The sequence below is a fragment of the Pseudophryne corroboree genome, chromosome 12, assembly GCF_028390025.1.
Source record: "Pseudophryne corroboree isolate aPseCor3 chromosome 12, aPseCor3.hap2, whole genome shotgun sequence".
Classification (NCBI taxonomy): domain Eukaryota; kingdom Metazoa; phylum Chordata; class Amphibia; order Anura; family Myobatrachidae; genus Pseudophryne; species Pseudophryne corroboree.
Genome location: NC_086455.1, coordinates 173,762,929 through 173,790,334, shown reverse-complemented (window position 1 = coordinate 173,790,334; position 27,406 = coordinate 173,762,929). Strand labels below are relative to the sequence as shown.

At 54.3% G+C, this 27,406-nt stretch overlaps 1 protein-coding gene across 6 annotated transcripts in view; it reads right to left on the bottom strand.

The window, feature by feature from the left end:
- The window catches only part of EML5 (EMAP like 5), a 223,421-nt gene that overhangs the window by 136,309 nt on the left and 59,706 nt on the right, over positions 1 to 27,406 (bottom strand). For all 6 annotated transcript variants that reach the window (XM_063948612.1, XM_063948609.1, XM_063948611.1 and 3 more), the window contains exons 2-4: positions 7,016 to 7,175; positions 5,197 to 5,295; positions 4,636 to 4,704 (exon numbers count right to left, since the gene is read on the bottom strand). In XM_063948612.1, coding sequence (XP_063804682.1) covers positions 4,636 to 4,704; positions 5,197 to 5,295; positions 7,016 to 7,175 — 328 coding nt within the window. The remainder of the gene's footprint in view (positions 1 to 4,635; positions 4,705 to 5,196; positions 5,296 to 7,015; positions 7,176 to 27,406) is intronic.

The following is a 27,406-nucleotide window of genomic DNA, read 5'->3' as shown; positions in this document are numbered from 1 at the left end:
CCATCTCTGAGCAGGGCTTCACCATCTCTGAGCAGGGGAGGAGTCTCTATAGGGTTTATCTCTTCACTATCTCTGAGCAGGGGAGGAGTCTCTAAAGGGGTTCTCTCTTCACCATCTCTGAGCAGGGGAGGAGTCTCTAAAGGGGTTCTCTCTTCACCATCTCTGAGCAGGGGACAAGACTCTATAGGGTTTATCTCTTCACCATCTCTGAGCAGGGGATGAGTCTCTATAGGGTTTATCTCATCACCATTTCTGAGCAGGGGATGAGTCTCTATAGGGATTTCTCTTAACCATCTCTGAGCAGGGGATGAGTCTCTATAGGGTTTCTCTCTTCACCATCTCTGAGCAGGGGATGAGTCTCTATAGGGTTTCTCTCTTCACCATCTCTGAGCAGGGGAGGAGGCTCTAAAGGGTTTCTCTCTTCACCATCTCTGAGCAGGGCTTCACCATCTCTGAGCAGGGGAGGAGTCTCTATAGGGTTTATCTCTTCACTATCTCTGAGCAGGGGAGGAGTCTCTAAAGGGGTTCTCTCTTCATCTCTGAGCAGGGGAGGAGTCTCTAAAGGGGTTCTCTCTTCACCATCTCTGAGCAGGGGACAAGACTCTATAGGGTTTCTCTCTTCACCATCTCGGAGCAGGGGATGAGTCTCTATAGGGTTTCTCTCTTCACCATCTCTGAGCAGGGGATGTGTCTCTATAGGGTTTATCTCTTCCCCATCTCTGAGCAGGGGATGAGTCTCTATAGGGTTTATCTCTGTACCATCTCTGAGCAGGGGATGAGTCTCTATAGGGTTTATCTCTTCCCCATCTCTGACCAGGGGATGAGTCTCTATAGGGTTTCTCTCTTCACCATCTCTGAGCAGGGGAGGAGGCTCTAAAGGGTTTCTCTCTTCACCATCTCTGAGCAGGGGATGAGTCTCTATAGGGTTTATCTCTTCCCCATCTCTGACCAGGGGATGAGTCTCTATAGGGTTTCTCTCTTCACCATCTCTGAGCAGGGGAGGAGGCTCTAAAGGGTTTCTCTCTTCACCATCTGAGCAGGGCTTCACCATCTCTGAGCAGGGGAGGAGTCTCTATAGGGTTTCTCTCTTCACCATATCTGAGCAGGGGAGGAGGCTCTAAAGGGTTTATCTCTTCACCATCTGAGCAGGGCTTCACCATCTCTGAGCAGGGGAGGAGTCTCTATAGGGTTTCTCTCTTCACCATATCTGAGCAGGGGAGGAGGCTCTAAAGGGTTTATCTCTTCACCATCTCTGAGCAGGGATTGAGTCTCTATAGGGTTTATCTCTTCACCATATCTGAGCAGGGGATGAGTCTCTATAGGGTTTCTCTATTCACCATATCTGAGCAGGGAATGAGTCTCTATAGGATTTATCTCTTCACCATCTCTGAGCAGGTGATGAGTCTCTATAGGGTTTATCTCTTTACCATCTCTGAGCAGGGGATGAGTCTCTATAGGGTTTATCTCTTCCCCATCTCTGAGCAGGGGATGAGTCTCTATAGGGTTTCTCTATTCACCATATCTGAGCAGGGAATGAGTCTCTATAGGATTTATCTCTTCACCATCTCTGAGCAGGTGATGAGTCTCTATAGGGTTTATCTCTTCACCATCTCTGAGCAGGGGATGAGTCTCTATAGGGTTTATCTCTTCCCCATCTCTGAGCAGGGGATGAGTCTCTATAGGGTTTCTCTCTTCACCATCTCTGAGCAGGTGATGAGTCTCTATAGGGTTTATCTCTTCCCCATCTCTGACCAGGGGATGAGTCTCTATAGGGTTTATCTCATCACCATTTCTGAGCAGGGGATGAGTCTCTATAGGGTTTATCTCTTCATCATCTCTGAGCAGGGGATGAGTCTCTATAGGGTTTATCTCTTCACCATCTCTGAGCAGGGGATGAGTCTCTATAGGGATTTCTATTAACCATCTCTGAGCAGGGGATGAGTCTCTATAGGGTTTCTCTATTCGCCATATCTGAGCAGGGAATGAGTCTCTATAGGATTTATCTCTTCGCCATCTCTGAGCAGGTGATGAGTCTCTATAGGGTTTATCTCTTTACCATCTCTGAGCAGGGGATGAGTCTCTATAGGGTTTATCTCTTCATCTCTGAGCAGGGGATGAGTCTCTATAGGGTTTATCTCTTCCCCATCTCTGAGCAGGGGATGAGTCTCTATAGGGTTTCTCTCTTCACCATCTCTGAGCAGGTGATGAGTCTCTATAGGGTTTATCTCTTCCCCATCTCTGACCAGGGGATGAGTCTCTATAGGGTTTCTCTCTTCACCATCTCTGAGCAGGGGATGAGTCTCTATAGGGTTTCTCTCTTCACCATATCTGAGCAGGGGAGGAGGCTCTAAAGGGTTTCTCTCTTCACCATCTCTGAGCAGGGCTTCACCATCTCTGAGCAGGGGAGGAGTCTCTATAGGGTTTCTCTCTTCACCATATCTGAGCAGGGGAGGAGGCTCTAAAGGGGTTATCTCTTCACCATCTCTGAGCAGGAAATGAGTCTCTAAAGGGGTTATCTCTTCACCATCTCTGAGCAGGGAATGAGTCTCTATAGGGTTTATCTCTTCACCATCTCTGAGCAGGGGATGAGTCTCTATAGGGTTTATCTCATCACCATTTCTGAGCAGGGGATGAGTCTCTATAGGGTTTATCTCTTCACCATCTCTGAGCAGGGGATGAGTCTCTATAGGGTTTATCTCTTCACCATCTCTGAGCAGGGGATGAGTCTCTATAGGGTTTCTCTCTTCACCATCTCTGAGCAGGTGATAAGTAGTGCAAAATGCCTATTTTAAAGGTAAATTTTGGAGTCAATAAAAGTGATGGAAATTGGGGTACAAGGTATGGGACAGGTATATTGGGGTGCGTTATGAGTGGGGCAGGTGTTTATACGGCTGTATATAGGCAGCGCACTCTACATGAATTTCCCAACACTCGCCAAATATAGCAGGAGAACAAACAAACCAGCCGTGGGCGACGTAGGGGTAATACAAACCTCAGATGGGCTGGGATGGAGGACCGGCTTGGTTGTAGTAACCAGGATAAGAATGTTGTCTGTTTATCTAGATCGGTGTGGGGTGACCCGCAGAGCTTATTAGCAGGACCCCCGCCACACCGGCTACATAAATAGAGTGATGTCCTGCAGTCTGGAAATGATTATGGAAACTGTTCTATGCCACCTCTTGGGGGCTGGCAGCCTCAGAGCCAATTTAAATATTTATCTTTCTGTAAATAATATATCAGATGAATAATTCAGAGTACACAGGGCAGTGACACGCTATTCACGTGGAAGAAACCTCCCGCTGTTTATCTCATTACGTCCCCTGGATGCGGATGTTCCGATGTATCGCACACATAGGACAGAGCGCAGCAGATGGTTACAGAGTGAGGGTTTCCTGTAATGGAGCGAGCTCTGCAATCGGACACTCCGCCAAGGAGACATGTAAAATCCGGGTTTTGTTACGTGACATAAACGGTTTTAGACAACACGTGGTAAAATGGAAGACGACACAGATTTACTGTCATTATTATTATTATCCGATATGTATTAATAGCATAAGAACGACTTTTATGAGTGACATATCTCTATGATGCCGTTATGTGAGCAGGGCACATCACATACCAAATGAAAGGTCTTGGGCCATAGAGTTGCAGAAAAATATTGGTGCTGTAATTGGTGGCTTTGTTTCGGAGTAAGGTGGCAACATGTTCACCTCACCTGCCATTTACAATGCATCGCCATTGTCCTCTGGAAAATGTGACAGTGGGTGAACTCTCCCTGTGCACCTGCTGGTTGACCTGGAACATGTGACCTGCTGGGTTGTCTGGGAACTGTGACAGTTGCTGAACTCTCCCTGTGCACCTGCTGGGTGACCTGGAACAAGTGACCTGCTGGGTTGTCTGGGAACTGTGGAACTATCCCTGTGCCCCTGCTGGGTGACCTGGAACATGTGACCTGCTGGTTGTCTGGGAACTGTGACAATTGCTGAACTCTCCCTGTGCACCTGCTGGGTGACCTGGAACAAGTGACCTGCTGGGTTGTCTGGGAACTGTGGAACTATCCCTGTGCCCCTGCTGGGTGACCTGGAACATGTGACCTGCTGGGTTGTCTGGGAACTGTGACAATTGCTGAACTCTCCCTGTGCACCTGCTGGGTGACCTGGAACAAGTGACCTGCTGGGTTGTCTGGGAACTGTGGAACTATCCCTGTGCCCCTGCTGGGTGACCTGGAACATGTAACCTGCTGGGTTGTCTGGGAACTGTGACAATTGCTGAACTCTCCCTGTGCACCTGCTGGGTGACCTGGAACATGTGACCTGCTGGTTGACCTGGAACATGTAACCTGCTGGGTTGTCTGGAGAATGTGACAGTGGGTGAACTCTCCCTGTGCACCTGCTGGTTGACCTGGAACATGTGACATTCTGGGTGGTCTGGAAACTGTGACAGTTATTTGCAGCCACCCACTAAGCAGGGTTTGAAGCATGAAGGGCCCAGCAGGGAAATGCAGTTGGTGAGGCCCATGCTTAAGAGACTTGGCCAACCATTAGACAGGCAACAAACCAATCATCCATGTTTCCAATCCACAAAACAGAATTTGAATCAAATAAACGATACCACAACATAAACGCCGTCTCTCACCTTGATGTGCTTCACGCCGCAGCTCACCAGCTTGTTGGGCTGATACAGGTCCCAGGAGATGTCAAATATCTGAAACAGCACAGAGCACATTAGCAGCATTCAGCTGGAAGGGAAACTAAAACCTAAGGGGCCATTTATCAACCAGTTTTAATTAACACTTGTTGCGTATGATAAGAGGTGCTCCAGCCAATTAACTCCCAGTTGTCATGTTTTATGACAGTTAAGAGCTGAACACGTGACAGTTGGGAGCTGATTGGCTGGCGCCCCACTTGTCATACGCAATGAGTTTTAATGAACTAAAACTTGTTGATGAATGGGCCCCTAACTATAATGTGAACTTCCTGACGGGTATTCTGTAACGCCTGCCTGCCCCCCTCTCCTCGCAGCATAGGGCCCACTGCATGCGGGCACTGAGTGTATGGGCACACCCGCAGACAGGACAATGTCAGAACGCTCATGGAGAAGATTGCATCTGACCCGACAGGAGAACCCCCTCCCCACACACACCCCAGCCCCCCGTCACCATCCCCGTACCGGACTACACAAACACAGAGACCGTACCCTGTCAGTGTGACCCGGAGCCATAGAGAGCATCTTCCCTTTCCTCCAGTCCCACACGCAGATGGTGTTCTTGGAGTCCAGACCGACAGACACCAGGCACTGATATCCGGCACCCCAGGGGCCGCAGCGGGGCAAAGAGGAGAGACGAGAGGTCAGTTACATTGTGCAGAGAGTATACATCGCTCACATTGTGTCACCAGTCACAGACATAGGGGGGAATTCAGACCTGATCGCAGCAGCAAATTTGTTAGCTAATGGGCAAAACCATGCTGCACTGCAGGTGGGGCAGATGTAACATGTGCAGAGAGAGTTAGATTTGGGTGGGGTGCGTTCAAACTGAAATCTAAATTGCAGTGTAAAAATAAAGCAGCCAGTATTTACCCTGCACAGAAACACTATAACCCACCCAAATCTAACTCTCTCTGCACATGTTACATCTACCCCACCTGCACTGCACATGGATTTACCCAACTGCTAACAAAGTTCCTGCTGCGATCAACTCAGAATTACCCCCTTTGTTAGCAGTTGGGCAAAACCATGTGCACTGCAGGGGGGGGGGGGGGGGGGGGGGAGAGACAGATATAACATGTGCAGAGAGAGTTAGATTTGGGTGGGGTGCATTCAAACTGAAATCTAAATTGCAGTGTAAAAATAAAGCAGCCAGTATTTACCCTGCACAGAAACAATATAACCCACCCAAATCTAACTCTCTCTGCACATGTTACATCTGCCCCACCTGCAGTGCACATGGTTTTGCCCATTAGCTCACAAATTTGCTGCTGTTATCAGGTCTGAATTACGCCCATAGACATAGGAATAGATTCTTTCCACGGGCGGTCACTGCGCAGTTGGGTTAGTGATAGGGGGTGCAGGGTATGTGGAATAACAGTATAATATTAGTGTATCTGGCGGGATGCGTATTGGTTGTTGATTTAATTAATGTATGTTTTGTATTGTAACGTATGATGCTTTTATGTGAATACCTTGGGAGCTGTGACACACTGAAGACCAATGCCTGTATATGTTTATATACCTGGCCAATAAAGCGGCTTCTGATTCTGATATATACTGTAACAGTCAAAGTAATGTATGTAATATGTATATATGTACGTTCTTCATAGGTTCCTAGTGGCTTGATGGATCTGGACCACACTTGTTACACATACGCTTCATTATCTTAATATACAGGCAGGGTTTCACCCCGTCCAGGTCCATACACCTTATATGTAAAAGTCATTGCTCTGTTTGTCCGGTTAAGCATTCGGTCGCCCCTTCACCGATTGGGATGAAACCAGCGAGACATGGTCCAGTTTAATCCAGGTCAGGTATTATGGGGGTTAGGGTCCAGGTTGGACCTCATGGCAGAGTCAGCGATAGAGGGGGTGCAGAACATACTATGAATGGAACGTAAGGTGCGTACACAGTAGGCGATATTGCGTACGATCCAGCCCATATCGTCTGGTTCAGAATCTTATCGTCAAGAGTGTTCAGACGATATATCGCACAATGCGTACTCCCGTGGGTCATCTGTGACATCGCCGACGGGGGACTGAGGGACGAAGGCCAATGTAGCATGACCCCAGCTCCCCCCACCCCTTTCCCTCCACCGCCAGGGTTCACCGCTCCCAACATCACTGAGTGTGTAAGCACTTGCTAATGTCGGGTCTCTTCGCGGATGACATTGCGTCGTTTGCCATGTCGCCCTAGTGTGTACGCCCCTTAGATTTCTTATGGAAATACATTTCATGGTGGTATGTATGACTACTATACCGCAGCGCTGCCGATAACCATGAGAGGTCAGTTATGCAGAGTGACTTACCTGCCCATCCAGGTCGAAGGCCAAACAGGCGATCCCATGGGTGTGAACATCTTTCAGTATGGAGACAGTCTGCACAGAGTACGAGTCCCAGACGCAGATATACGGCTCTTTCCCAACCTGTCCTGTAGCCACCAGCAACCTCTCCGGGTGCAGCGCCAAACTGCCGGCAAAATTAGACTTATTACAGCAGAAACCGGGAAATTGTGGGCAGACGCCAGCTGTAGCAGGGGATGTGGGCAGCTGTAGCAGGGAATGTGGGCAGCTGTAGCAGGGAATGCGGGCAGCTGTAGCAGGGGATGTGGGCAGCTGTAGCAGGGAATGCGGGCAGCTGTAGCAGGGAATGCGGGCAGCTGTAGCAGGGGATGTGGGCAGCTGTAGCAGGGAATGCGGGCAGCTGTAGCAGGGGATGTGGGCAGCTGTAGCAGGGAATGCGGGCAGCTGTAGCAGGGAATGCGGGCAGCTGTAGCAGGGGATGTGGGCAGCTGTAGCAGGGAATGCGGGCAGCTGTAGCAGGGAATGCGGGCAGCTGTAGCAGGGGATGTGGGCAGCTGTAGCAGGGAATGCGGGCAGCTGTAGCAGGGGATACGGGCAGCTGTAGCAGGGAATGCGGGCAGCTGTAGCAGGGGATGTGGGCAGCCGGCAGCTGTAGCAGGGAATGCGGGCAGCTGTAGCAGGGAATGCGGGCAGCTGTAGCAGGGAATGTGGGCAGCTGTAGCAGGGGATGCGGGCAGCTGTAGCAGGGAATGTGGGCAGCCGGCAGCTGTAGCAGGGAATGCGGGCAGCTGTAGCAGGGAATGCGGGCAGCTGAAGCAGGGAATGTGGGCAGCCGTAGCAGGGAATGTGGGCAGCTGTAGCAGGGAATGCGGGCAGCTGTAGCAGGGAATGTGGACAGCTGTAGCAGGGAATGTGGGCAGCTGTAGCAGGGGTTGTGGGCAGCTGTAGCAGGGGATGAGGGCAGCCGGCAGCTGTAGCAGGGGATGTGGGCAGCTGTAGCAGGGAATGCGGGCAGCTGAAGCAGGGAATGTGGGCAGCCGTAGCAGGGAATGTGGGCAGCTGTAGCAGGGAATGCGGGCAGCTGTAGCAGGGAATGTGGGCAGCTGTAGCAGGGAATGTGGACAGCTGTAGCAGGGAATGTGGGCAGCTGTAGCAGGGAATGTGGGCAGCTGTAGCAGGGAATGCGGGCAGCTGTAGCAGGGAATGCGGGCAGCTGTAGCAGGGGATACGGGCAGCTGTAGCAGGGAATGTGGGCAGCTGTAGCAGGGAATGTGGGCAGCTGTAGCAGGGAATGCGGGCAGCTGTAGCAGGGAATGCGGGCAGCTGTAGCAGGGAATGTGGACAGCTGTAGCAGGGAATGTGGGCAGCTGTAGCAGGGGTTGTGGGCAGCTGTAGCAGGGGATGAGGGCAGCCGGCAGCTGTAGCAGGGGATGTGGGCAGCTGTAGCAGGGGATGCGGGCAGCAGGGAATGTGGGCAGCTGTAGCAGAGGATGTGGGCAACTGTAGCATGGAATGTGGGCAACTGTAGCAGGGAATGTGGGCAGCTGTAGCAGGGAATGTGGGCAGCTGTAGCAGAGGATGTGGGCAACTGTAGCAGGGAATGTGGGCAGCTGTAGCAGAGGATGTGGGCAACTGTAGCAGGGAATGTGGGCAGCTGTAGCAGGGAATGCGGGCAGCTGTAGCAGGGAATGCGGGCAGCTGTAGCAGGGAATGCGGGCAGCTGTAGCAGGGAATGCGGGCAGCTGTAGCAGGGAATGTGGGCAGGGAATGTGGGCAGCTGTAGCAGGGAATGTGGGCAGCTGTAGCAGGGGATGCGGGCAGCTGTAGCAGGGGATGAGGGCAGCCGGCAGCTGTAGCAGGGGATGCGGGCAGCTGTAGCAGGGAATGCGGGCAGCTGTAGCAGGGGATGCGGGCAGCAGGGAATGTGGGCAGCTGTAGCAGAGGATGTGGGCAACTGTAGCAGGGAATGTGGGCAGCTGTAGCAGGGAATGCGGGCAGCTGTAGCAGGGAATGCGGGCAGCTGTAGCAGGGAATGTGGGCAGGGAATGTGGGCAGCTGTAGCAGGGAATGCGGGCAGCTGTAGCAGGAGATGCGGGCAGCTGTAGCAGGGAATGCGGGCAGCTGTAGCAGGGCATGTGGGCAGCTGTAGCAGGGAATGTGGGCAGCTGTAGCAGGGGATGTGGGTAGCTGTAGCAGGGGATGAGGGCAGCCGGCAGCTGTAGCAGGGGATGCGGGCAGCTGTAGCAGGGAATGCGGGCAGCTGTAGCAGGGAATGCGGGCAGCAGGGAATGTGGGCAGCTGTAGCAGGGAATGTGGGCAGCTGTAGCAGAGGATGTGGGCAACTGTAGCAGGGAATGTGGGCAACTGTAGCAGGGAATGTGGGCAGGGAATGCGGGCAGCTGTAGCAGGGAATGTGGGCAGCTGTAGCAGGGAATGTGGGCAGCTGTAGCAGGGAATGTGGGCAGCTGTAGCAGGGAATGCGGGCAGCTGTAGCAGGGGATGAGGGCAGCCGGCAGCTGTAGCAGGGTATGCGGGCAGCTGTAGCAGGGAATGCGGGCAGCTGTAGCAGGGAATGCGGGCAGCTGTAGCAGGGAATGTGGGCAGCTGTAGCAGGGAATGCGGGCAACTGTAGCAGGGAATGTGGGCAGCTGTAGCAGGGAATGCGGGCAACTGTAGCAGGGAATGCGGGCAGCTGTAGCAGGGAATGCGGGCAGCTGTAGCAGGGAATGTGGGCAGCTGTAGCAGGGAATGTGGGCAGCTGTAGCAGGGAATGTGGGCAGCTGTAGCAGGGAATGCGGGCAGCTGTAGCAGGGAATGCGGGCAGCTGTAGCAGGGAATGCGGGCAGCTGTAGCAGGGAATGCGGGCAGCTGTAGCAGGGAATGCGGGCAGCTGTAGCAGGGGATGCGGGCAGCTGTAGCAGGGAATGAGGGCAGCTGTAGCAGGGAATGCGGGCAGCTGTAGCAGGGAATGCGGGCAGCTGTAGCAGGGAATGTGGGCAGCTGTAGCAGGGAATGTGGGCAGCTGTAGCAGGGAATGCGGGCAGCTGTAGCAGGGGATGCGGGCAGCTGTAGCAGGGAATGTGGGCAGCCGGCAGCTGTAGCAGGGAATGCGGGCAGCTGTAGCAGGGAATGTGGGCAGCTGTAGCAGGGAATGCGGGCAGCTGTAGCAGGGGATGTGGGCAGCTGTAGCAGGGGATGCGGGCAGCTGTAGCAGGGAATGTGGGCAGCCGGCAGCTGTAGCAGGGAATGTGGGCAGCTGTAGCAGGGGATGTGGGCAGCTGTAGCAGGGGATGCGGGCAGCTGTAGCAGGGGATGCGGGCAGCTGTAGCAGGGGATGCGGGCAGCTGTAGCAGGGGATGCGGGCAGCTGTAGCAGGGGATGCGGGCAGCTGTAGCAGGGAATGCGGGCAGCTGTAGCAGGGAATGTGGGCAGCTGTAGCAGGGGATGCGGGCAGCTGTAGCAGGGAATGTGGGCAGCCGGCAGCTGTAGCAGGGAATGCGGGCAGCTGTAGCAGGGAATGCGGGCAGCTGTAGCAGGGAATGTGGGCAGCCGTAGCAGGGAATGTGGGCAGCTGTAGCAGGGAATGTGGGCAGCTGTAGCAGGGAATGTGGGCAGCTGTAGCAGGGGATGCGGGCAGCTGTAGCAGGGAATGTGGGCAGCCGGCAGCTGTAGCAGGGAATGTGGGCAGCTGTAGCAGGGGATGTGGGCAGCTGTAGCAGGGGATGCGGGCAGCTGTAGCAGGGGATGCGGGCAGCTGTAGCAGGGGATGCGGGCAGCTGTAGCAGGGAATGCGGGCAGCTGTAGCAGGGAATGTGGGCAGCTGTAGCAGGGAATGTGGGCAGCTGTAGCAGGGAATGTGGGCAGGGAATGTGGGCAGCTGTAGCAGGGAATGTGGGCAGGGAATGTGGGCAGCTGTAGCAGGGAATGCGGGCAGGGAATGCGGGCAGCTGTAGCAGGGAATGTGGGCAGGGAATGTGGGCAGCTGTAGCAGGGAATGCGGGCAGCTGTAGCAGGAGATGCGGGCAGCTGTAGCAGGGAATGTGGGCAGCTGTAGCAGGGAATGCGGGCAGGGAATGCGGGCAGCTGTAGCAGGGAATGTGGGCAGGGAATGTGGGCAGCTGTAGCAGGGAATGCGGGCAGCTGTAGCAGGAGATGCGGGCAGCTGTAGCAGGGCATGTGGGCAGCTGTAGCAGGGAATGTGGGCAGCTGTAGCAGGGGATGTGGGCAGCTGTAGCAGGGGATGAGGGCAGCCGGCAGCTGTAGCAGGGGATGCGGGCAGCTGTAGCAGGGAATGCGGGCAGCTGTAGCAGGGAATGCGGGCAGCAGGGAATGTGGGCAGCTGTAGCAGGGAATGTGGGCAGCTGTAGCAGGGAATGTGGGCAGCTGTAGCAGGGAATGCGGGCAGCTGTAGCAGGAGATGCGGGCAGCTGTAGCAGGGCATGTGGGCAGCTGTAGCAGGGAATGTGGGCAGCTGTAGCAGGGGATGTGGGCAGCTGTAGCAGGGGATGAGGGCAGCCGGCAGCTGTAGCAGGGGATGCGGGCAGCTGTAGCAGGGAATGCGGGCAGCTGTAGCAGGGAATGCGGGCAGCAGGGAATGTGGGCAGCTGTAGCAGGGAATGTGGGCAGCTGTAGCAGGGAATGTGGGCAGCTGTAGCAGGGAATGTGGGCAGGGAATGTGGGCAGCTGTAGCAGGGAATGTGGGCAGCTGTAGCAGGGAATGCGGGCAGCTGTAGCAGGGGATGCGGGCAGCTGTAGCAGGGAATGTGGGCAGCTGTAGCAGGGAATGCGGGCAGCTGTAGCAGGGAATGCGGGCAGCTGTAGCAGGGAATGCGGGCAACTGTAGCAGGGAATGTGGGCAGCTGTAGCAGGGGATGTGGGCAACTGTAGCAGGGAATGTGGGCAGCTGTAGCAGGGAATGTGGGCAGCTGTAGCAGGGAATGTGGGCAGCTGTAGCAGGGGATGTGGGCAGCTGTAGCAGGGGATGAGGGCAGCCGGCAGCTGTAGCAGGGGATGCGGGCAGCTGTAGCAGGGAATGCGGGCAGCTGTAGCAGGGGATGCGGGCAGCAGGGAATGTGGGCAGCTGTAGCAGAGGATGTGGGCAGCCGTCAGCCGTAGCAGGGAATGTGTGCAGCTGTAGCAGGGAATGCGGGCAGCTGTAGCAGGGGATGTGGGCAGCCGTCAGCCGTAGCAGGGAATGTGGTCAGCCGTCGCAGGGAATGTGGGCAGCTGTAGCAGGGAATGTGGGCAGCTGTAGCAGGGAATGTGGGCAGGGAATGTGGGCAGCTGTAGCAGGGAATGCGGGCAGCTGTAGCAGGGAATGCGGGCAGCTGTAGCAGGGAATGCGGGCAGCTGTAGCAGGGAATGTGGGCAGGGAATGTGGGCAGCTGTAGCAGGGAATGCGGGCAGCTGTAGCAGGGAATGCGGGCAGCTGTAGCAGGGAATGCGGGCAGCTGTAGCAGGGAATGCGGGCAGCTGTAGCAGGGAATGCGGGCAGCTGTAGCAGGGAATGCGGGCAACTGTAGCAGGGAATGTGGGCAGCTGTAGCAGGGAATGTGGGCAGCTGTAGCAGGGGATGAGGGCAGCTGTAGCAGGGAATGTGGGCAGCTGTAGCAGGGAATGCGGGCAGCTGTAGCAGGGGATGAGGGCAGCTGTAGCAGGGGATGAGGGCAGCGGCAGCTGTAGCAGGGAATGCGGGCAGCTGTAGCAGGGGATGAGGGCAGCTGTAGCAGGGGATGAGGGCAGCGGCAGCTGTAGCAGGGAATGTGGGCAGCTGTAGCAGGGAATGTGGGCAGCTGTAGCAGGGAATGTGGGCAGGGAATGTGGGCAGCTGTAGCAGGGAATGTGGGCAGGGAATGTGGGCAGCTGTAGCAGGGAATGTGGGCAGCTGTAGCAGGGAATGTGGGCAGGGAATGTGGGCAGCTGTAGCAGGGAATGCGGGCAGCTGTAGCAGGGGATGCGGGCAGCTGTAGCAGGGAATGCGGGCAGCTGTAGTAGGGAATGTGGGCAGCTGTAGCAGGGAATGTGGGCAGCTGTAGCAGGGAATGTGGGCAGCTGTAGCAGGGAATGCGGGCAGCTGTAGCAGGGAATGCGGGCAGCTGTAGCAGGGAATGCGGGCAGCTGTAGCAGGGAATGCGGGCAGCTGTAGCAGGGAATGCGGGCAGCTGTAGCAGGGAATGTGGGCAGCTGTAGCAGGGAATGCGGGCAACTGTAGCAGGGAATGCGGGCAACTGTAGCAGGGAATGTGGGCAGCTGTAGCAGGGAATGTGGGCAGCTGTAGCAGGGGTTGTGGGCAGCTGTAGCAGGGGATGAGGGCAGCCGGCAGCTGTAGCAGGGGATGCGGGCAGCTGTAGCAGGGAAAGCGGGCAGCTGTAGCAGGGGATGCGGGCAGCAGGGAATGTGGGCAGCTGTAGCAGAGGATGTGGGCAACTGTAGCAGGGAATGTGGGCAGCTGTAGCAGGGAATGTGGGCAGCTGTAGCAGAGGATGTGGGCAACTGTAGCAGGGAATGTGGGCAGCTGTAGCAGGGAATGCGGGCAGCTGTAGCATGGAATGTGGGCAGCTGTAGCAGGGAATGTGGGCAGCTGTAGCAGGGAATGTGGGCAGCTGTAGCAGGGAATGTGGGCAGCTGTAGCAGGAAATGTGGGCAGCTGTAGCAGGGAATGCGGGCAGCTGTAGCAGGGAATGTGGGCAGGGAATGTGGGCAGCTGTAGCAGGGAATGCGGGCAGCTGTAGCAGGGGATGCGGGCAGCTGTAGCAGGGAATGCGGGCAGCTGTAGCAGGGAATGCGGGCAGCTGTAGCAGGGAATGTGGGCAGCTGTAGCAGGGGATGAGGGCAGCCGGCAGCTGTAGCAGGGGATGCGGGCAGCTGTAACAGGGAATGCGGGCAGCTGTAGCAGGGAATGTGGGCAGCTGTAGCAGGGAATGTGGGCAGCTGTAGCAGGGAATGTGGGCAGCTGTAGCAGGGAATGCGGGCAGCTGTAGCAGGGAATGTGGGCAGCTGTAGCAGGGAATGTGGGCAGCTGTAGCAGGGGATGAGGGCAGCCGGCAGCTGTAGCAGGGGATGCGGGCAGCTGTAACAGGGAATGCGGGCAGCTGTAGCAGGGAATGTGGGCAGCTGTAGCAGGGAATGTGGGCAGCTGTAGCAGGGAATGTGGGCAGCTGTAGCAGGGAATGCGGGCAGCTGTAGCAGGGAATGTGGGCAACTGTAGCAGGGAATGTGGGCAGCTGTAGCAGGGGATGAGGGCAGCCGGCAGCTGTAGCAGGGGATGCGGGCAGCTGTAACAGGGAATGCGGGCAGCTGTAGCAGGGGATGCGGGCAGCTGTAGCAGGGAATGTGGGCAGCTGTAGCAGGGAATGTGGGCAGCTGTAGCAGGGAATGTGGGCAGCTGTAGCAGGGAATGCGGGCAGCTGTAGCAGGGAATGTGGGCAACTGTAGCAGGGAATGTGGGCAGCTGTAGCAGGGGATGAGGGCAGCCGGCAGCTGTAGCAGGGGATGCGGGCAGCTGTAACAGGGAATGCGGGCAGCTGTAGCAGGGAATGTGGGCAGCTGTAGCAGGGAATGTGGGCAGCTGTAGCAGGGGATGTGGGCAGCTGTAGCAGGGAATGCGGGCAGCTGTAGCAGGGAATGTGGGCAGCTGTAGCAGGGGATGTGGGCAGCTGTAGCAGGGGATGAGGGCAGCCGGCAGCTGTAGCAGGGAATGTGGGCAGCTGTAGCAGGGAATGTGGGCAGCTGTAGCAGGGAATGCGGGCAGCTGTAGCATGGAATGTGGGCAGCTGTAGCAGGGAATGTGGGCAGCTGTAGCAGGGAATGTGGGCAGCTGTAGCAGGGGATGTGGGCAGCTGTAGCAGGGGATGAGGGCAGCCGGCAGCTGTAGCAGGGGATGCGGGCAGCTGTAGCAGGGAATGCGGGCAGCAGGGAATGTGGGCAGCTGTAGCAGAGGATGTGGGCAGCTGTAGCAGGGAATGTGTGCAGCTGTAGCAGGGAATGTGGGCAGCCGTCAGCCGTAGCAGGGAATGTGGGCAGCTGTAGCAGGGAATGCGGGCAGCTGTAGCAGGGAATGTGGGCAGCTGTAGCAGGGGATGCGGGCAGCTGTAGCAGGGGATGTGGGCAGCCGTCAGCCGTAGCAGGGAATGTGTGCAGCTGTAGCAGGGAATGCGGGCAGCTGTAGCAGGGGATGTGGGCAGCCGTCAGCCGTAGCAGGGAATGTGGGCAGCTGTAGCAGGGAATGTGGGCAGCTGTAGCAGGGAATGCGGGCAGCTGTAGCAGGGAATGCGGGCAGCCGTCAGCCGTAGCAGGGAATGCGGGCAGCTGTAGCAGGGGATGCGGGCAGCTGTAGCAGGGAATGTGGGCAGCCGTCAGCCGTAGCAGGGAATGCGGGCAGCTGTAGCAGGGGATGCGGGCAGCTGTAGCAGGGGATGTGGGCAGCCGTCAGCCGTAGCAGGGAAAGTGGGCAGCTGTAGCAGGGGATGAGGGCAGCCGGCAGCTGTAGCAGGGTATGCGGGCAGCTGTAGCAGGGAATACGGGCAGCTGTAGCAGGGAATGTGTGCAGCTGTAGCAGGGAATGCGGGCAGCCGTCAGCCGTAGCAGGGAATGCGGGCAGCTGTAGCAGGGGATGAGGGCAGCCAGCAGCTGTAGCAGGGAATGTGGGCAGCTGTAGCAGGGAATGTGGGCAGCTGTAGCAGGGAATACGGGCAGCTGTAGCAGGGAATGTGTGCAGCTGTAGCAGGGAATGCGGGCAGCTGTAGCAGGGAATGCGGGCAGCCGTCAGCCGTAGCAGGGAATGCGGGCAGCTGTAGCAGGGGATGAGGGCAGCCAGCAGCTGTAGCAGGGAATGTGGGCAGCTGTAGCAGGGAATGCGGGCAGCTGTAGCAGGGAATGCGGGCAGCTGTAGCAGGGAATGTGGGCAGCTGTAGCAGGGAATGCGGGCAGCTGTAGCAGGGGATGTGGGCAGCTGTAGCAGGGGATGTGGGCAGCTGTAGCAGGGAATGCGGGCAGCTGTAGCAGGGAATGCGGGCAGCTGTAGCAGGGAATGTGGGCAGCTGTAGCAGGGGATGAGGGCAGCCGGCAGCTGTAGCAGGGGATGCGGGCAGCTGTAACAGGGAATGCGGGCAGCTGTAGCAGGGAATGTGGGCAGCTGTAGCAGGGAATGTGGGCAGCTGTAGCAGGGAATGTGGGCAGCTGTAGCAGGGAATGCGGGCAGCTGTAGCAGGGAATGTGGGCAACTGTAGCAGGGAATGTGGGCAGCTGTAGCAGGGAATGTGGGCAGCTGTAGCAGGGGATGAGGGCAGCCGGCAGCTGTAGCAGGGGATGCGGGCAGCTGTAACAGGGAATGCGGGCAGCTGTAGCAGGGGATGCGGGCAGCTGTAGCAGGGAATGTGGGCAGCTGTAGCAGGGAATGTGGGCAGCTGTAGCAGGGAATGTGGGCAGCTGTAGCAGGGAATGCGGGCAGCTGTAGCAGGGAATGTGGGCAACTGTAGCAGGGAATGTGGGCAACTGTAGCAGGGAATGTGGGCAGCTGTAGCAGGGGATGAGGGCAGCCGGCAGCTGTAGCAGGGGATGCGGGCAGCTGTAACAGGGAATGCGGGCAGCTGTAGCAGGGGATGCGGGCAGCTGTAGCAGGGAATGTGGGCAGCTGTAGCAGGGAATGTGGGCAGCTGTAGCAGGGAATGTGGGCAGCTGTAGCAGGGAATGCGGGCAGCTGTAGCAGGGAATGTGGGCAACTGTAGCAGGGAATGTGGGCAGCTGTAGCAGGGGATGAGGGCAGCCGGCAGCTGTAGCAGGGGATGCGGGCAGCTGTAACAGGGAATGCGGGCAGCTGTAGCAGGGAATGTGGGCAGCTGTAGCAGGGGATGTGGGCAGCTGTAGCAGGGGATGAGGGCAGCCGGCAGCTGTAGCAGGGAATGTGGGCAGCTGTAGCAGGGAATGTGGGCAGCTGTAGCAGGGAATGCGGGCAGCTGTAGCATGGAATGTGGGCAGCTGTAGCAGGGAATGTGGGCAGCTGTAGCAGGGAATGTGGGCAGCTGTAGCAGGGGATGTGGGCAGCTGTAGCAGGGGATGAGGGCAGCCGGCAGCTGTAGCAGGGAATGTGGGCAGCTGTAGCAGGGAATGTGGGCAGCTGTAGCAGGGAATGCGGGCAGCTGTAGCATGGAATGTGGGCAGCTGTAGCAGGGAATGTGGGCAGCTGTAGCAGGGAATGTGGGCAGCTGTAGCAGGGGATGTGGGCAGCTGTAGCAGGGGATGAGGGCAGCCGGCAGCTGTAGCAGGGAATGTGGGCAGCTGTAGCAGGGAATGTGGGCAGCTGTAGCAGGGAATGTGTGCAGCTGTAGCAGGGAATGTGGGCAGCCGTCAGCCGTAGCAGGGAATGTGGGCAGCTGTAGCAGGGAATGCGGGCAGCTGTAGCAGGGAATGTGGGCAGCTGTAGCAGGGGATGCGGGCAGCTGTAGCAGGGGATGAGGGCAGCCGGCAGCTGTAGCAGGGAATGTGGGCAGCTGTAGCAGAGGATGTGGGCAGCTGTAGCAGGGAATGTGTGCAGCTGTAGCAGGGAATGTGGGCAGCCGTCAGCCGTAGCAGGGAATGTGGGCAGCTGTAGCAGGGAATGCGGGCAGCTGTAGCAGGGAATGTGGGCAGCTGTAGCAGGGGATGCGGGCAGCTGTAGCAGGGGATGTGGGCAGCCGTCAGCCGTAGCAGGGAATGTGTGCAGCTGTAGCAGGGAATGCGGGCAGCTGTAGCAGGGGATGTGGGCAGCCGTCAGCCGTAGCAGGGAATGTGGGCAGCTGTAGCAGGGAATGTGGGCAGCTGTAGCAGGGAATGCGGGCAGCTGTAGCAGGGAATGCGGGCAGCCGTCAGCCGTAGCAGGGAATGCGGGCAGCTGTAGCAGGGGATGCGGGCAGCTGTAGCAGGGAATGTGGGCAGCCGTCAGCCGTAGCAGGGAATGCGGGCAGCTGTAGCAGGGGATGCGGGCAGCTGTAGCAGGGGATGTGGGCAGCCGTCAGCCGTAGCAGGGAAAGTGGGCAGCTGTAGCAGGGGATGAGGGCAGCCGGCAGCTGTAGCAGGGTATGCGGGCAGCTGTAGCAGGGAATACGGGCAGCTGTAGCAGGGAATGTGTGCAGCTGTAGCAGGGAATGCGGGCAGCCGTCAGCCGTAGCAGGGAATGCGGGCAGCTGTAGCAGGGGATGAGGGCAGCCAGCAGCTGTAGCAGGGAATGTGGGCAGCTGTAGCAGGGAATGTGGGCAGCTGTAGCAGGGAATACGGGCAGCTGTAGCAGGGAATGTGTGCAGCCGTCAGCCGTAGCAGGGAATGCGGGCAGCTGTAGCAGGGGATGAGGGCAGCCAGCAGCTGTAGCAGGGAATGTGGGCAGCTGTAGCAGGGAATGTGGGCAGCTGTAGCAGGGAATGCGGGCAGCTGTAGCAGGGGATGTGGGCAGCCGTCAGCCGTAGCAGGGAATGTGGGCAGCTGTAGCAGGGAATGTGGGCAGCTGTAGCAGGGAATGCGGGCAGCTGTAGCAGGGAATGTGGGCAGCTGTAGCAGGGAATGTGGGCAGCTGTAGCAGGGAATGTGGGCAGCTGTAGCAGGGAATGTGGGCAGCTGTAGCAGGGAATGTGGGCAGCTGTAGCAGGGAATGCGGGCAGCTGTAGCAGGGAATGTGGGCAGCTGTAGCAGGGAATGCGGGCAGCTGTAGCAGGGAATGTGGGCAGCTGTAGCAGGGAATGTGGGCAGCTGTAGCAGGGAATGTGGGCAGCTGTAGCAGGGAATGTGGGCAGCTGTAGCAGGGAATGCGGGCAGCTGTAGCAGGGAATGTGGGCAGCTGTAGCAGGGAATGTGGGCAGCTGTAGCAGGGAATGTGGGCAGCTGTAGCAGGGAATGTGGGCAGCCGTAGCAGGAAATGTGGCAGCTGTAGCAGGGAATGCGGGCAGCCGTCAGCCGTAGCAGGGAATGCGGGTAGCTGTAGCAGGGGATGAGGGCAGCCAGCAGCTGTAGCAGGGAATGCGGGCATAATCACAATCAGCCTCTGCCAGCTGTACCACCCTCACACTGTATACTGTAAACAGCCTCTGCCAGCTGTACCATCCTCACTCTGTATACTGTAATCAGCCTCTGCCAGCTATGCCACCCTCACACCATATGCCATTATCAGCCACTGCCAGTCATACCACCCTAGCACTGTATACTGTAATCAGTATCTGCCAGCTCTACCATCCTCACATTAGATAATGTAATCAGCCTCTGCCAGCTGTACCACACTGTATGCCGTAATCAGTCTCTGCCAGCAGTACCACCCTCACACCGTATGCAGTAATCAGCCCCTGCCAGCTGTACCACCCTCACACCGTATGCAGTAATCAGCCCCTGCCAGCTGTACCACCCTCACACCGTATACTGTAATCAGCCTCTGCCAGCTGTACCACCCTCACACCGTATACTGTAATCAGCCTCTGCCAGCTGTACCACCCTCACACCGTATGCAGTAATCAGCCTCTGCCAGCTGTACCACCCTCACACCGTATACTGTAATCAGCCTCTGCCAGCTGTACCACCCTCACACCGTATGCAGTAATCAGCCTCTGCCAGCTGTACCACCCTCACACCGTATGCAGTAAGCTGTACCACCCTCACACCGTATACTGTAATCAGCCTCTGCCAGTTCTACCGCCATCACAAAGTATCAGCCTCTGCCAGCTGTACCACCCTCACACAGTATACTGTAATCAGTCTCTGCCAGCTGTACCACCCTCACACAGTATACTGTAATCAGCCTCTGCCAGCTGTACCACCCTCACACTGTATACTGTAATCAGCCTCTGCCACCTGTACCACCCTCACACTGTATACTGTAATCAGCCTCTGCCACCTGTACCACCCTCACCCTGTATACTGTAATCAGCCTCTGCCACCTGTACCACCCTCACCCTGTATACTGTAATCAGCCTCTGCCACCTGTACCACCCTCACACAGTATAATGTAATCAGCCTCTGCCAGCTGTACCACCCTCACACAGTATAATGTAATCAGCCTCTGCCAGCTGTACCACCCTCACACAGTATAATGTAATCAGCCTCTGCCAGCTGTACCACCCTCACACAGTATAATGTAATCAGCCTCTGCCAGCTGTACCACCCTCACACAGTATACTGTAATCAGCCTCTGCCAGCTGTACCACCCTCACACAGTATACTGTAATCAGCCTCTGCCACTTGTACCACCCTCACCCTGTATACCACAAGCAGCCTCTGCCAACTGTACCACCCTCACCCTGTATACCACAAGCAGCCTCTGCCAGCTGTACCACCCTCACCCTGTATACCACAAGCAGCCTCTGCCAGCTCTACCACCCTCACCCTGTATACCACAAGCAGCCCCTGCCAGCTGTACCACCCTCACACTGTACACTCAGAACAAGTCCCGGTGATTTTTTATTTTATTTTCCCCCAAAAAATAATGATTTTAGGAAACTTTTCCTGGAGTTGCGAGAAGAAAAAAAAAGACACCGTGACTTCTATCGAAACCACAGTGTCCCATTTTCAGTCCATTTGTTCTACAATGAGAAAAGGACAGGATTGTCTGTCAGCCCAGCACCCATTCCAGTCCTGTCCCTTTTCTTCCCAGCAGCCCCTGCAGCCTCTCCTGTCTTTACAGCCATGCTTTTCACACTGGGCCTTAGCTGAAGAGAGGACTGCTGAAGCCCGGGATACCGGATCTCATCACCAGAAAGTTAAGTATACTGTACATGAATTGCTACAAAGCAATATATCGCGTCAGATTTTCCCTTTGTTAGAGGTGTTTTTTTCTTTACCACTAAGATATATTTTTTTTAAATTTCAGATGCCCTGACTTAAACCCCTTGGCTTTAGTAGATGACGTTGAAGAATTAGTATCGTCATGACTGGTGGCAGCAGCTGCAGCGCTAGTATTTGGTTGCTGCCCATGCTCAGCTCAGCGCTTATTTATGTGAAGTTGTGATCAAATGAAACGTGGTACAGCACCTACACTACGCACAAGTTGTCCAAAAAATAAATAAAAACTTTAGAAAAAATATTTGGAGGGGGTTTGTTATATTTCTTTTTTTTTGTACACACTGCTGTGCTTATTTATTATAGTAAAGGTGGCACGCACCAGTGTGCACCAATAAGAGGTTAATGCTGCCCCTGTATTATGAGCACTGGGCAGCACTGCAGGTAGTTACAGCACCAGTGTGACTGTGCAACAAAAAAGGGTTAATAATGTAATGGTTAATGGCATTAAATTGAGAATAATGCTGCATTTAAAATTTTTAGGAGGAACTCCGGGCTGTGTAGTGTACCAGTAAAGGAATGCCCCGGCAGTCTAGAAGATGTGCTCCATGTCTGGCGCCTGCTGTGAAATGGTGCAGAGTCACTGCTGCAGGCACTTATATAGAATCCAGAACCATAAGGATCTGACGCTGGGATGATAGCATTTTGCCTTGATTTGAAATCCGAGCAAGGTGGGATCACGGAAATTCGGGTGGACTCGGTTCTCGGTTCTCATCCCTAATAGAAAGCCAATAACCCTGATTGGGTTCAGACAGGGCAAGTCGTGACAATCTGTATCCCAGGCCCACCTCTGCCTCCCGGGCCCACCTCTGCCTCCCGGGCCCATCCTCCCGGAACCCATCTCTGCCTCCCGGGCCCATCTCTGCCTCCCGGGCCCATCCTCCCGGAACCCATCTCTGCCTCCCGGGCCCATCTCTGCTTCCCGGACCCACCTCTGCCTCCCGGACCCATCCTCCTGGAACCCATCTCTGCCTCCCGGGCCCACCTCTGCCTCCCGGACCCATCTCTGCCTCCCGGACCCATCCTCCCGGAACCCATCTCTGCTTCCCGGACCCACCTCTGCCTCCCGGGACCCATCTCTGCCTCCCGGGACCCACCTCTGCCTCCCGGGACCCATCTCTGCCTCCCGGGACCCATCTCTGCCTCCCGGGACCCATCTCTGCCTCCCGGACCCACCTCTGCCTCCCGGGCCCATCCTCCCGGAACCCACCTCTGCCTCTCGGGCCCACCTCTGCCTCCCGGGCCCACCTCTGCCTCCCGGGCCCACCTCTCCTTAAGAAGAGGATATAAACTTTTACACATCACCATCTTAGGTATAGAACAAGACACTTGTTACTGTATGTTTTAGGGTGGGTAAAGCTCCTGTAGGGTTTGAACGAAGCCCCATTACCAATGTAAGAGCCTTATTCAGGTTTGCTAGCAAACAAAAAAATCACACAACTGCGCAAAACCATACCACACCTCCCACCTGTCCCCATTCCAGGGAACCAGTCCCGCTATTCAGATATCGTCCTGCGCGTGTTATTTATTAACAGTTTCTTATATAGCGCAGCACATTCTAAATTGCAGTGAAAACAGAAACAATATAACCCACCCAAATCTCTCTCTCTCTGCACATGTTACATCTGCCCCACCTGCACTGCATATGGTTTTGCCCAGTTGTGTGCTTTTTCGGTTTGCTAACAACTCTGACTAACACCCTAAGTTCTGATTTCGCACAGCTTTACCAAGATCATAGCCCCCCAATATGTGTCCCCCTTTCTGCCCGGTAGATGGCCCTCGGCACAGGAAAAGCACAAGTAAGGCAGCCGTCATGAAGCTATTTGCTCCTGTAGAGGAAGTATGAGAATGCTAACTATATGAAGTTACGTGTAATTGCCAGAGAAGTATCTTCATATAGTTAGAATTCTCATATTTCTTATACAGGAGCAAATAGCTTCATCAGTAATGTGTCTGCTTCCAGTGTAATAGGTTGTGGGTTCTAATCCTGGGTGTGACACTTGTAAAATGTGTATATTCAGTATAATAAAGAGGGTGTGATGTGTAAGGTGCAGGGACCAGTGAGAAAGACAGTGACAGCTATCAATTAACTTAATTCAATGGTGTCACAGAATGGGAGGAGAGGTGCCCCCCTTCAGAGCAGGAGCCCGGCGGCAGATGACTCTGTTGCCTCCCAGAGTTCTGCCTCTGGTCACATCCCACAATACACCAGGACAGTGGTTCCCAAACTGTGTGCCGTGGCTCCCTGGGGTGCCTCGGGACACTTGCAGGGGTGCCCTGGGTTGGTGGTCCAGGACCAATTCAAATTATTTATGGTCAATATAAAAGGCAAAACTAGTGCTGGTAGCTGCCAGTCATAAAATATGGGGACAAACAGAAGCAAATCTTGTCCCTCACCACACACCTGACCCTAAGGATGACCTATAAACACAGTCTACTTAATTTAATATTTCTTTCTAAATTTCTCAATAAGAAATTATTGGCCTAGGGGTGCCGTGAAAAAAATTCTGATACTCTAGGGCGCCGTGATTCAAAAAAGTTTGGGAACCTCTGCACCAGGACAAGTATATCGCAGGGAAACTGGAGAACCACTGGCTGGTCTGTAGGAACACGATATACAGAAATAAATAATAATAATAATAATAATAATACCTTATTAAATAAAGAGACGTAAGAAATTGAAATATCTCACTTTGATAATAAAAACCAATCAGAATGAAAGAATCTCCTAGAGTCCCAGGTGGGTCACCTAGCACAGGAACATCTCTCTATATACTGTGAGTGGGGGTGATTCAGAGCTGATCGCTAGGCTGCTAATTCTGCTGTACTGCGATCAGATAGTCGCCGCCCCCAGGGGGAGTGTAAATTCACTGCGCAAGTGTGCGATCACATGTGTACACCGAGCTGCGAAAATCCACTGTGTGCAGTGTGTGCGCAGCCCAGGACTTACTCCTACAGTGCGATGAGGCTGATCGGGGCCGGAGCTGACGTCACACACCCGCCCTGAAAACGCTTGGGCACGCCTGCGTGTTCCCGGACACTCCCAATAAATGGTCAGTTACCACCCACAAACGCCCTCTTCCTGTCAGTCTCCTTGCGGACGCCCGTGCAAACAGATTTTTCGGACCATTCCGTCGCTGACTAGCGATGCTCTTGTTGTCCAACGCGCATGCGCATTGCGGTGCATACACAGGCATCGTTCAGATCTGAATTACCCCCTGACACATACAGTACTGCTCAGACACAAGTCCGTGTCCCCCGGCTGTCTCATTACCAGGCCTCGGATTTTATCTAGAAATCTAGAATTAGGTTTCTCTGTCCATGTTTTAGGATTTTATGGGCTTTAAAAATGTCAGTTTAGGAATTTATACGTTGTATGAAAATTATGAGAACCAGGAAACCTATTATCATGTGTGACCCTGCGCCGTTATTCCAGCTGTGCCGTGCTGCATCCTTGCAGCGTTTGCTCCTGCGTTGCGCTGTGCTGCGGAGGCTGCGATTCATTCCCAGCCGCGGCTTTCCCGTAGAAGCGAATGGATCGCGGGAGCATGCGTACGCTCACACCCGCGAATCTGGGGAGCCGGCAGTTGCGCTGTGTATGCTACCTCAGTAACAGGACACATCTGCATATATGAATTACATATGAAAACTACTCATTCCGCACATTCCCACAGTCAATTTATATAGTTTCAACTTCAGTAACAAAATTAGGTCAAGGCGCAATTCCACCTTTCTGAATGATCACAGAGGGAGTAACTATTACATTTGCACAACTATAAATTGCAGTATAGGAATAACGCTGATCAGTGGTGAACTGCATGCAAAAGCAGACAGTGTTTACCCTGCATGAAAAAAGGTATTTGCTCTGACAGCTGAATTTGCCCCTACCTCTTATTGAGGCCCCATGCGCTGGCACTCACAGTGGGTGATTTTAGGGGTCTATTCATGACCAAGTGACAAGAGTGGAGAAGTGAGCCAGTAGAGAAGTTGCCCATGGCAACCAATCAGTGTTGAGGCAACATTTATCAAGTGCATTCTATAAAATAATAGGTAGCAGCTGATTGGTTGCCATAGGCAACTTCTCCAAACTTTTCACTGCTTCATAAATAAAACCCAAAGTATGCACATTGGTGGAATCGCTAATGCTGGTGGGCGTCCCAATAAGATGGCCGTCAGCCACAGCAGTAAGGTACAGAAGCAGCGGTCACAGTCGCTACAGCAGACGCGTCCACCTCTGATTCACCCCTACAATACGTTAGTGGTATATAACACCGGGAAACATTGATGTGACACTGGTCACAGATCCCTGCTCTATACTGAGCGCCTAGAACACTGGAGAACACTTTCTTTATAGTGTCCGATTACAGTAATCTGCCCGGAATTAGTATTTGTGTTCGCGGTTTGTCAGCTGTGATGCGTCTCAGGTGATGATGCTTCAGTGCAATACACGAAGACCAACTCCTTCCATACATAACACAGTCATAGCGAGGATTTATAGCTGGACCAGGCTGTCACGGTGATTAATTCTATGTATCAGTAGAGAAACTGCTCAGCGCTACATGAACCAGCCGTTACCGTCATCTCTGCACGCAACATAATAATTCCATCTGTACCACTTACATTACCGGCTTTGCTCCAGGAGCAAATTGCTGCTTTTTTGCTCCTGTTTTGATTTGCCCCAATTCTGCGTCAGACCATCAGCCGCGCATTGGGAAACCAGAACCAGCGGCTTTTGCTGCGTTTCAGTCCAGTCCATGTATTGCTGACAGCAAAAATAATAAATGCAACTGATACATTTCTGTGGTCTGGATGGCACAGTCCTGAGCTGGTTCAAATCATTTCTCACAGGCAGGTCACAGAGAGTATCATCTGGATTATACTCATCACCACCAGTGCCATTGCCATGTGGTGTCCCACAAGGTTCTATACTATCCCCCATGCTTTTTGCAGTACACATGCTCACATTGGATGAAATAATCAGGCGCCACGGCCTGGTCTACCACTGCTATGCAGATGATACACAACTGTACTTGTCCTTTGCTCCGGGCACTGATAACCCAATAGCAACCCTAAATGGCTGTCTAGCTGAGCTACAGGAGTGGATGAGCGCCAGTTGGCTGCGACTGAACCCATATAAAACAGAGGTCTTTATGATACGACCGCAACATCAAAGGACAAGACTGCAGCATAGCCAACCAACTGGACTTACACTCGGGGATTCAGAATTACAGACCAGTGATCATGTGCGGAATCTTGGCGTTGTCCTGGATGGTGGCTTGACACTTAAACATCAGATATCAGCCACAATCAAATCCTCATTCTTTCACCTGAGGAACATAGCCAGAATCAAGCACTTAATTCCCTCAGATGATCTGCCAAAAGTCATACATGCATTTGTATCATCTCGTTTAGACTACTGTAATGCCCTCTACCTTGGTCTACCAGCAAAAGAATTGCAGCGCTTACAGCTGGTGCAAAACACAGCTGCCAGGCTATTAACCAACCAGCCCCGTTCTAGCCACATAACACCCATCCTCTACTCCCTTCACTGGCTGCCTGTAAGATGGCGAAATGTCTTCAAGATTGGCTTACTGAGTATCAAAGCATTACATGACCAAGGCCCAAGGTACCTGAAACAGCTTCTGACCCCATACTGCCCCACTCCATTACTGCGATCTGTAGATGAAGGACTTTTAGCAGTACCTAGAATCTCCCGTAACTCATCTGGGGGTCGAGCTTTTAGTCATGCGGCTCCGACTCTATGGAACTCACTTCCCCGCACAGTGCGAGAGGCCCCAACTATAGAATCCTTCAAAAGTAGACTCAAGACTTTTCTGTTTACTCAGCATTTCCATAGTGTCCCTTTTAGTATCTTCATGCTTCTGTATTTAATGAAAATGTACTTCATTATTTTCTGTACTATATTATGCTATGTATCTGTTAAGCGCCTTGGGTCCTATTGGAGAAAGAGCGCTATATAAATAATAATAATTATTATTATTATTATTATTATTATTATTATAACTAAAGTAAAACACAGTTAAGTAAAAGCAGCCCCTAAGTACGTCTGTAGACGGAGACCCTTCCTGACCTGTCATCTGTGATCAGCGAGCCGGCATGATGACGCCGCTCCTGGTGCAATGTGCTGCCCCGCTCATGCTTCACCGGCTGGCCTTGCTGGTTACATGTCCTAACTCTATCCCAGCCGTAGGAAACCACCGCTGGCCGGGTCACCATGACAAGCAACGTCAGCTGTGCCTCACACATACATCAATCACATATCATGGCGACTGTCGGTGTGGGAGTTACCAGGTCAGCTTCTATGACCCGGACACAAATACATGTGCTACATGACCACAAACGTGTTACATATGTGCAATGGCTGCTTTCACTGAAATTAAAATTAGTTAAATAACGACACGTCTAACATATTGCTCATATAATAATATACTCTTGTATGGTCTAGACGCAATACCCCGAAATGAGGCTGATCTCTGATAATAATCGCTGTGAGTTCTGTCCACTTATACGCGACATTGTGACGCGTGCGGCTACTAGTGAGTAAATCGGGCCGGATTCCCATTTGGAAGCCAGGCAGAAACAGAATGT